Source organism: Sparus aurata, chromosome 10 (genome assembly GCF_900880675.1).
Source record: "Sparus aurata chromosome 10, fSpaAur1.1, whole genome shotgun sequence".
Taxonomy (NCBI): Eukaryota; Metazoa; Chordata; class Actinopteri; order Spariformes; family Sparidae; genus Sparus; species Sparus aurata.
The window spans coordinates 19,294,288-19,304,143 of record NC_044196.1 but is presented as its reverse complement, the minus strand read 5'-3'; the positions used below and the strand labels follow the sequence as shown (position 1 = coordinate 19,304,143).

Sequence of the window (9,856 nt, the reverse complement as noted above, 5' to 3'; positions counted from 1 at the left end):
GGTGTTTTGAAATGATTTGTCAGCGTCACGGCAACTCGAACAAGCGATTCCCGGCGAGGCGCGACCAGAAAGCTGAAGGCCGTGCTGCGCAACCTGTTACATACCCTGCCAGGCAAAGTAACCGAGATTGAGTGTCTTTCTATTCTGTGTGTAGGTGACGCGTCCCCTCAAGAATGCGGTTCTCTTCCTCTCGCCGTTCTCTTCAATTTCCCCTCTGGTTGCTTACTTCACTCGCACGGCCCCGAGAAGCTGTCGCTTGAGGAATCTGGAAAACACCAGCGGGGAATGAGAGGAATTTCTGCTTTTCGTTTTCCCTCAACCACCCCCTCACCCCTTGCTCTCTTTACTTTGGATGCCTCTGCGCAGCCGGGCTCTTGAGTTTTCTCTTGTTTCTGAATGCAGCCCAACAATAACAACCTCTCATAAACAATGGGGCTTGTTGATTGGGGGGTTGAGAAGGAGAGTGGCCGCTGCTGGCCCGAGCAGTCGGTTTTGCTGGCAGCAGGCCTCGCGGACGGTCCTAAAAGTCCGAAAGTACAGGCTACACGGAGGACTGTGAAAGATTTAAGGGCAGCTTTAAAAATGCACCATCTCTGAAGGACCATAAACACATGCTTTAGTTCTTTCTTAATCTATCTTTCCTCCAAGAGGACTTTGATGGACCAAACTCTGAAAGGGGATGCTGGTCAATGTCAGCCAACCACAAAAGTACAGGGGAAAAAAAAACTGTAGTTTTGGAACCCCCCGCTTTAACAGCACCCACGGCCTCGTAAAGGGAGTCTGGATCACATCGGGGAGGGTTTTGAACAAGACGGCCGTGGAGCTCTGCCCCGTCCTTTCAGCCGATGGGCAAAACACAGCTCCAGTCACATGCCATTTAAACAGCCGAACAACAATTCTACCCAGTGTCTCTGACAGGGAAATGATAATACGGAGTGATGTGTCCTGGAATAACTCTTGTCTCCACTATTTCCATGCTGGAAGATGATACCACACATTACTGGACATTGTCCCTCATCTGCTGAACCGTTTTTATAACTGCCATGCCGACTAAATCAAAATAAAATGTCAAAAGAGATTCTTATGAATAGGATGGCTAAACAAACCACTGTATTTTTATTATAATTTCCTACAGGCCACATACCAGAGCAAGGCTTTTGGAAATGCAAAAGTTTTTCCAAAATATCTCACAAACAAAACATTGCAGGCCAGTGCCTTTAGTGTCAACAGACAGGCACGCGGCGCCCCCTTGTGGAGAGAAGAGGACTTACATCACATCATCTGACATAGAAGATGAGTGAACTGTGTATTATATAAAACTGGAACTAAAATATAAGCATTGACAAAAAACAGGGTAGAGTGAAACTAAATAATTAAATAAAGACTGTTGACTGTTACCAACAAATCACTTACGGAATCAGGTTTAAGTTATAAGAGCTTTACATTTTATTTATATAATTTAACAACCAAACAAAACACACATTCTGGAAAGCATACACACACCCACACACAGACACACACACACACACACACAGACACACACACACACCAAGCACTCATAAAAAGGCATTCTCTGTTTAAAGTCTTCAACAGCATCAGTGTCTGGAATTGGTGAAGGGCTGGCCATCACTGGTCTTCATTTGTCTGAAGGTTTGAACGGATCGGACCATACCTTCATACCTACAGACAAAAAAAAAATTATGTATGTTGAACAACTATTAAGGATGTGAATTACACCGATGTTGGGGAGTGAAAAATTCAGATCTGAATATTTCGACCGATACATAGTTTTTTCAATGGTTCCCTCAAATGAAGTTATGAAATACTTTAATAACATGTGTAAAGGAGGCAGGACATTTTACATAGAAAAAAAAAACCTGGGTAGAAATGATTCTATCTGATCTACCCAGCCTTTTACCAGGCATAATGGCTGTTGTGTGGACTGAAACACTGTACATACATCGTCTAGCTTTGTGCTCTTACCCACAGGTTGAATATCTGCCTGCTCGATTCCTGTCCGGTTCATCTTCTGGACTGCTCCTAGCAAGGAGAGCAGAGTACAGTATATTCAGAAACAAAGAAATCAAAAGCAATCAACTAACATCGTGTGTCCTGACTTCAACCTTCCATGTGTGCTGGCCAGAACTGGCCTCAGACTTTACAGTAAGCAGAGTCGATGCACAAGATATACAGTCAAACCACAGCTATTTCGGTGAATTTTCCTGGCATTAGTCGGTCTTGGCTGCATTGATTACATGTTTATAGTTTGGGGAAATGTGGAAGAGAAATCTCTGGGTGCTCAGTTAGCAACTCCTACTGCTTTCCTGCAAGTCTAGGTGCACAATATGACCACTTTTAGCAGGTTAGCTCACGTCGAACAGGTAAATATCTGCTACATTCAGGCATATGCGAGCATGATAACAACACTAACATATAGAACATTATGAAGAGCTTTAGTTTTTATGTTTCAGGGAACATAAAGCCACAAGTTCAATAAGTTGAATGAGCGAGAAAAGACTTCAAATGCATGTAAAACAGTTGTAATGCTAAGGAAACCCTATTAGCCAGCTAACAGCTAGCTAGCTAAAACTACTACTAGCTCAACTTTAGCTTATGTTTAGACAAAATACTGCAACATTTAGATTGATTATGACTGGAAAGAGCACAGTGCTGAAGTCAACAGAGCAAATATTACATGACATTAAAGGCAGCCACTGTAAACTAATTGTGTAACTGAACTTGTATGAAAGCTGACACTTACTGTACTCGTTTTTATGTGTGAGCGGGTAGACAAATATGGGGTAAAACGCAGCGGCAACAGCCGTCACAAATCCTCCAAATACTAACGCTATTCTCGTATTTTTCGACATTTTTCTGTCTCGTAGGATCCAACACTATCACCTCCAAATGTACACAGTGTTTACTGTAACTACTTCCGGTTGTAAAGGTCAGCAAAAACCACGCGTTAACAAACGCGGCGTCGAGCTAGTTTGTTTCTTCCGGGATTCCGTACTGACTAGAGTGCCAGTCGTCACAGAGTCACATGCTGCAGCACAACAATAATAAGGAAGTCTGGTTGGTGGTGCGAGAAGAGAATGAACGCTTCTCTGGCGAAAAAGATGAGTTTTTTAGTCGTTTCTGTGGTTTTCATTTGCTGCTGTCGCTCACACGGCGTGACAGCAGCAAACAAGCCAATTCAGACATTTGTAATCCCTCACAGTCACATGGATGTTGGCTGGGTGTACACTATTCAGGTGGGTTTCTGTCACCACAGTCTAAATAAGGTGTTGAACCTGACAGGAATATCTTGTACTGTGTGCTTATATAACCGTTTCCTTTCACCAGCTTCATATAATGTGGATGAATGTGTGTGTTTTCCCCTTTTTACATAATGTGAATGAGTGTGTATGTCCCACAGGAGAGCATGCACGCCTATGCAGCCAATGTGTACACCAGTGTGACTGAGGAGCTGTCAAAGGCTGAGGACCGCCGGTTCATCGCCGTGGAGCAGGAGTTCTTTCGACTGTGGTGGGATACCGCGGCCACAGACTCCCATAAGAGAAAAGTAAAGGCATATGGTGCAAGACAAGGCTTGATAAACCGATCCACATGTGTGAAACTGCTGGAGTAACACTTTGAACACACTGAATACTCTCCAGGTACGGCAGCTGGTGAAAGAAGGTCGGCTTGAGTTCATCATCGGGGGCCAGGTGATGCACGACGAGGCTGTGACCGATCTAGACGATGAGATATTACAAATGACAGGTAGTGCGACACATTTCCTTCCCAGTGGATGACAGTTCAAATTAAGAAATAGTAAGTAGGATTCGTCTGTGAGTCTCTGTGTCATTTCAGAGGGACACGGTTTCCTCTACGAGACATTTGGGGTGCGTCCCCAGTTCTCCTGGCACGTGGATCCGTTCGGAGCCTCGGCCACCACGCCCGTCCTCTTCGCCCTGGCCGGGTTCGATGCCCACCTCATCTCCCGCATCGACTACGACCTCAAAGACACCATGCAGAAAAACAAGGTAGAAGTAAAAGAAGGAGGTCAGGACATCAGGTCGCATTGGACAGCCCAAACAACACATTTCCTTTTGGAGCTGTTCTCACAGCTGACCTTAAAATGGCACCGAAAGTCAGCGCGTGTTGTCCGTCTTACAGAAACTACAGTTTGTGTGGAGAGGTTCCCCCTCCCTGAAAGAGAAGCAGCAGATCTTCACTCACGTTATGGACCAGTTTAGTTATTGCACCCCGTCATACGTGCCATTCTCCAACAGGTGGGTCCATGTTTATACTCTCCTACTTCTACAATGGAACAGCATCTACTGAAAATGACTCGTAATGTGTTAACAGATATAATATACTCATTTTAATCCGACCATCATTCTGTATCCAATTTACAAAATGAGTATTATTAAAAGTAACTTTGATATTATGTTGATTTTGGAGAGCCCTGTGGACAAAGGTGGTCGTGTTTCCACCGTCAAAACCACAAAATACAATAATCTGCTGATTATCCGTTTCATCGCCAGTTCAAAACTCCTTGAAGTTGCTTTAAATAGGAAAACTGCAAATCAAACATGTTCTTACGTCTCAGCTCTGGTTTCTATTGGAATGGAGTCGCCTTGTTCCCCGACCCCCCTAAAGACGGAGTTTACCCCAACATGAGCGTGCCCGTCACCAAGGAGACGGTACACGCCTACGCCAAGACTATGGTGGAGAACATCAAGCAGAGGGCTGCGTGGTTTAGGACGAATCACGTGCTGTGGCCGTGGGTGAGTAAATAGAGACTTGTGATCTTTTGTTCAACGTCAAAGGCTAGTAAAGGGTTTTCTGAGGGGATTTGCTCGATGGCTGAAGAGAACTACTAGGTGAACATGTAACGGACGTCCCCTGCTCCACCTTTGTGTTTCAGGGCTGTGACAAGCAGTTCTACAACTCATCTGTCCAGTTCAACAACATGGATCCTCTAATGAAGTACATCAACCAGAACAGCAAAGACTTCGGGGTGACGGTCCAGTATGCCACTCTCGGTGAATACTTCCAAGCCATCCACCAATCAGATCTTGTCTGGGAGCTGCGTGGGAGTGAAGATTTTCTGCCCTATTCCACCGGTGAGAATCTGCATCCTAACAGAATCACCGGCTGCTTCGCATTAAAGGAAAGAAATTAGGCACATTTTCTTGGTGATGTCTTTTCCTAGAGCCGCACCAGGCGTGGACGGGGTTTTACGCCTCCAGAAATGTTCTGAAAGGAGTGGCACGGCGGGCCAGCGCCCAGCTGCATGCAGCGGAGACTCTCTTCACCCGTTACCGAATCAGCTTTCCTGACGGGCCTGTGGCCAAGGACTGGGCGCTGGACAAACTGAGGGCACTCCGCTGGGCTGTCTCAGAGGTAACTTGTCAAAATATTTGTCCCCTTTCACAGAAAGAAATGCAAATAATTAATGTTCTTGGTCAAATATGTGCTAAAAATTGGAAAAAGAATGTGTTTTTAAGTCATTACTCTTAAGCCAATGAAGTACCTTATACACTTTCAATTTACATATTTGATTTTCAGGTATGTTTCAGATAAACTTGGCATTAAAATATGTTATGTGCTGTTTTTTTTTAGGTGCAGCACCATGATGGCATCACTGGCACAGAGTCTCCCAAAGTGGCAGACATGTACCTGCAGCATCTCCTGCAGGCCATGATGGGAGTGGAGGAGCTTCTGGCCGCCCTCTTCCTGCTGCCCCACAACCTCGACGTACCCAGCATCCTCGGCACCCGCTATCACAGGAAAGGTGTGAACGTTTTGCAATTTCATGCGTAGTTAGCATGCCAACAATGATGAAGGACGCTATTTAAAATTACAAATTGTGTTTTATTTCCACATTTCTGTTTGTGCAGTGGTTAAACAAACTAGCTTAATAAGTGAGTTTAAGAGGTCCTGAAGGATTTCTTTTACCTTGGGAGGAGCCAGGTTAGCTTGTAGTCTTTATGCAAAGCTAGGCTAGTCACCTCCTGGCTGTTGCGCCGTGCCCTTCTCTTATAGCTCCCGGAAAGAAATTAACGGAGAAGCTCAGTCTAAACATTTATTAATGCACAAAGAGCTAAAGTTAGCTTTTAGAACAATTTGTGCTTTGAGCTAAATGCTAACACTAGCTTGAAGATTAGATCAACAAGGGATTTTTCAAAGGACATGTGGGTCACTATTTAAATGAATAATTATGCGCAATATGTATGATTTTAGCTGGAAACAACCAAGCTCTTAGCTCACTATCTAGACTGCTATCTGCAGGGCTAACTAACTACAGTTAGCAGCAGTTAGCAGTTACTCTAGTGATGTGTTTCCCCCTATGTCATTTGAATGCGACGTGTGGCCAATTCTTACATATTGCTCCTTTTAATCTCCTTGTCCCAGGTGTTCATCAGGCTCTGGAGCAACACGTCATCGTTTACAACCCGTTAGCATGGAACACAACAACTATCATCAACTTCACTGTGACGTTCCCCACCGCTGCTGTCTTCGATGATGACGGACAGCCGGTGCCTGCACAGGTAGTGCGTTTTTATTGTTCATATTTAAAGGAGCACTATGTGCGAATTTTAGTTGAAAACATTTAAAAAATATATGGAAAACTGCCAACAGAATGTGAAGAACAGATTAGTATATGTGTTCCAAGAATATCTACCAAGTTTAGGATGCTAACCAGCTAGCCCCGGTCGGTTCTCATCCAAAGCTCCCTTGCTAGCGATGTAAGCCCCAGCACTTTCCCTGTAATAGAATCTCCCTCCGTGTTACAGATCCAGAGGTCAGCGCAGTCCAATGCCACCTATGATCTGTTCATCGTGGTGGAACTCGGAGGCCTTCAGCAAAGGAAATACCTGATTAAGTTCTCCGAGAAGGAATGCTCCGGCACGCTCAAGTGTGGCTGGACTTATGAAGCCAAAGGGGTTCTGTTCGAGAGACTCAACGTCCGGGACTGGTTGAAAACAGGGAGGAGGCTCCTGCCTGTTCTGAACCAGTGTTACAAGCTGATGTTTGACCAGGATACAAATCTCCTGCACAGCATCACTTATCTGTAAGACTTTAAGCCTCTTGTCGCACCGCAGAGATGTAGATAAACCTAATCACACATAGGGAGGAGTTTGTGTTTGCACATTATCACACTCATTCGTCCTGTTGAGCTAACACACTGCAGAGCTTTTACAGTGTGTTAACAGGGATATATTTTAGGGAAACTCCCCCAGAATCACTGGATCAAGCTTCTAAAATGTAAAATTCTTTCTGACAATAAACTATCAGAGACCAATTAAACAAGAACATTATCAATAGATAGATACAGATACGCTACTGAAGCATTCTTAGTTGTCCCTGTTGCATCCATCACTTCCTGCTTGTCCTCTTTGTCGTCCTTGGCAGTCCAGAGAAAAGGCGAGTAAGGATGACTCAGGATTTCTGGGAGTACCACGCAAACGGAGACGTAAAAGCGGGCCCCATCTCTGATAACTACATCTTCAGCGCCAACGGGTCAGCTGTGCGCGCCTACGAGGCTGTGGCGATGGAGATCATCCCCGGGAAGATTGTGACGGAGATCAGGCAGCTCTTCTTCAGGTGGGTGAAATTAACGAGTTTGACTTTATTTTTGTTATAAAAAAAACAATATTTGAGTTATTCGTGTTGTCTTTCTAGAGAGGAAGGCGATCAAGACTACGCCTTCTCCATCACCACCCGTGTCCCAGAGTGCTTTGGGAGCAGATTGCCGTGTCACAGGCTGGAGCAGACGTATTCGCTGGGACCGCTCCGCCTCAACACGGAGGTCGTCCTCAGAACCAGCTCCTCCTTGGAGAACAACAAGACCCTGTACACAGACGACAACGGCTATCAGATGATGAAGAGGACGCACAGGAAGTTCGCGAATAACACCGTGGCAAGAGTAAGCCCTCGGGTGATCCAGACTCTTGAGATTTAGGACACGACACTGGAATACGTAGAATAATGTACGTGTAATATGCACTTTTCAGAACTACTTCCCCATGGTTCGGACAGCCTACATTGAGGACGAGCTCAGCAGACTGGTGCTGGTCAGCGACAGAGCTCACGGTGTGTCCAGCCAAGCTGACGGACAACTCGAGGTACAAAGAAACAAAAAGCTATAAAAACAGAAAAACCTGACAAACAGAAAACACACGTAAACATCCTGTGTGTACGTCCCCGTCCCCCCGCTCTTCCAGGTCATGCTCCATCGACGTCTTTGGAACAACTTAGCCTGGAACCTCGGCTACAACCTGACCCTCAACGACAGCTCGGTGGTGAGGCCCACCCTGTGGATGATGCTGGGCTCCGTCAGTGCCACCGCCGGGCTCTACCAGAGGGAGGCGATAGAGCTGCAGCACAGACCTGTCGTCATGCCCATCGACCAGCCTCGTGAGTGCTGGCTTTGAAAAGTGTCTAAGCCCGAATAATGTAATAACTGTACTAACGTTGCATGTTGATGACCTCGTGACTATATATCTTGTGTTGGCTGACCAAACTCCCCAATCTCTTTTTGCCTCTAGAGAGGCCCTGGCAGGAGAAGGAACCCAAAGAACGTTCTCCCCTGCGTTCAGTCGTTCTCCCACCGAATCTCCACCTGCTCAGCCTCAGCATCCCCGGGTGGAACTACAGCTCCAATCACAGCGTCCACCTCAGCCACGTTCACTCAGGTGAGCTGCTAGACACACTGAGCGCATCGTGAGCTTTCTAAGCCCATTTCTCTCATTTTGGAAATTGACAGTCCTTTGTCTTCTGGAACATGAAATTTAACCATATGATGTGCATCTAGGCAATGACATGCGCTCAGAGCCAGACTACGATCGGGTCCTGTTGAGGATCATGCATCTCTTCGAGGAGGGAGAAGACCCCGAGCTTTCAAAGCCAGTCACCATAAACCTGAAGGTGTAAAACTGTAAACTATAGCTCATTTTACATGTTAATGTCACAGCGTAATACGACGAAAAACCTTTTGATTGCTGCACAACAGTTATTTCTGTCCTTTCTTGTGAACAGGATGTTCTGCGGGGCATAGGGGAAGTAAAAGTGCTGGAGGAGCGATCTCTCACAGGAACCCGGGACATCACAAGTCTGCAGAGGTGGAAGTGGAAGACGGCAGATAACTTGGAAACGAGTGAGAATGACTTGGCATTTAAACAGGCTGACGATGACATACCCATTTTGTGAAACGCTAACAAACAAATTGTCTTTTCTCTCAGACGACAACCGCTGTCAGAGTTGTGGAGGCGACGCTTTCACCGTGACCATCTCACCCAAAGAGATCAGGACCTTCTTTGTCCACTTCGCCTCCAGGAACTTTTAGGCTGGAACTGTGTTTTGTCTTCTGTGAAGATAACCAATCCTTAGACGCAATACGAGCTTTATTTTAAACATTTGATCCCTGGTGTCACTGATGATTAACGCTCTTTGTTATTGTTATGTTACTTTGTTGGGAGGCACTTATGTGTTGATGAGGTGTTTTGATTCCCTGACGACTCTCACCAAATAAACTGATTATTATTGTCAAATGTCTGAACTTCGTTGAGACATACCAACCAGCAAGCAGCATGATAAAGTTAGTCTGATATTGGGGATTTGTATTGAGTTATAGACGGGTTCTCCTGCCGCAGATGCCTTTGTCTTTGTTATAACCTTCAATGGCTTCAAGTAAGAACATATTTTAAGATTAACTTTAAGTCACTGCAGCAACGTGTTAAATGTGCTATATGTAAGAATTATGTAATTATAACATTCAAAACTTAGCTCAGATAGACAGCATGTGATGGTATAACAGTTTGGACATTATGACATCTATATATTATGTTGTACAGCATGTTTA

General features: G+C 45.2%; 2 protein-coding genes across 3 annotated transcripts; one reads left to right on the top strand and one right to left on the bottom strand.

Annotated features, from left to right (window-relative positions):
* Window positions 1–1,097: 1,097 nt before the first annotated feature.
* Window positions 1,098–2,963, bottom strand: smim20 (small integral membrane protein 20). Its single transcript, XM_030430675.1, has 3 exons — window positions 2,762–2,963; window positions 1,984–2,040; window positions 1,098–1,680 (listed from the first exon to the last, which is right to left on the bottom strand). The coding sequence occupies exons 1-3, from the start codon at window positions 2,868–2,870 to the stop codon at window positions 1,637–1,639; spliced, it is 210 nt and encodes a 69-aa protein (XP_030286535.1). The 5' UTR covers window positions 2,871–2,963; the 3' UTR covers window positions 1,098–1,636.
* Window positions 2,964–3,005: 42 nt separating this feature from the next.
* On the top strand, window positions 3,006–9,545 carry man2b2 (mannosidase, alpha, class 2B, member 2). Of its 2 annotated transcripts, XM_030430669.1 has the most exons (19): window positions 3,008–3,254; window positions 3,419–3,565; window positions 3,660–3,765; window positions 3,856–4,028; window positions 4,162–4,277; window positions 4,598–4,775; window positions 4,916–5,114; window positions 5,204–5,394; window positions 5,614–5,785; window positions 6,406–6,542; window positions 6,789–7,066; window positions 7,408–7,599; window positions 7,678–7,921; window positions 8,010–8,120; window positions 8,220–8,412; window positions 8,544–8,690; window positions 8,810–8,922; window positions 9,034–9,151; window positions 9,237–9,545. In XM_030430669.1, exons 1-19 carry the CDS (start codon window positions 3,096–3,098, stop codon window positions 9,338–9,340), a joined length of 3,078 nt encoding a protein of 1,025 aa, XP_030286529.1. In that variant the 5' UTR covers window positions 3,008–3,095; the 3' UTR covers window positions 9,341–9,545. The 2 variants fall into 2 exon arrangements, with proteins under 2 accessions (XP_030286530.1, XP_030286529.1); XM_030430670.1 differs by lacking the exons at window positions 8,810–8,922; window positions 9,034–9,151; window positions 9,237–9,545 and having other exon boundaries at window positions 3,006–3,254; window positions 8,220–8,451; window positions 8,544–8,678.
* The last annotated feature ends 311 nt before the right edge of the window (window positions 9,546–9,856 follow it).

Excerpts from the sequence above, each read along its gene's own strand:
- smim20 (XM_030430675.1), bottom strand. The coding sequence starts at position 2,870 with ATGTCGAAAAATACGAGAATAGCGTTAGTATTTGGAGGATTTGTGACG. Across the intron at positions 2,041-2,761 it reads CACACATAAAAACGAGTACA|GAGCAGTCCAGAAGATGAAC; the intron begins GTAAGTGTCAGC and ends TCTCCTTGCTAG. Across the intron at positions 1,681-1,983 it reads GGCAGATATTCAACCTGTGG|GTATGAAGGTATGGTCCGAT; the intron begins GTAAGAGCACAA and ends TTTTGTCTGTAG.
- man2b2 (XM_030430669.1), top strand. The coding sequence starts at position 3,096 with ATGAACGCTTCTCTGGCGAAAAAGATGAGTTTTTTAGTCGTTTCTGTG. Across the intron at positions 3,255-3,418 it reads GCTGGGTGTACACTATTCAG|GAGAGCATGCACGCCTATGC; the intron begins GTGGGTTTCTGT and ends TATGTCCCACAG. Across the intron at positions 4,029-4,161 it reads ACACCATGCAGAAAAACAAG|AAACTACAGTTTGTGTGGAG; the intron begins GTAGAAGTAAAA and ends TCCGTCTTACAG.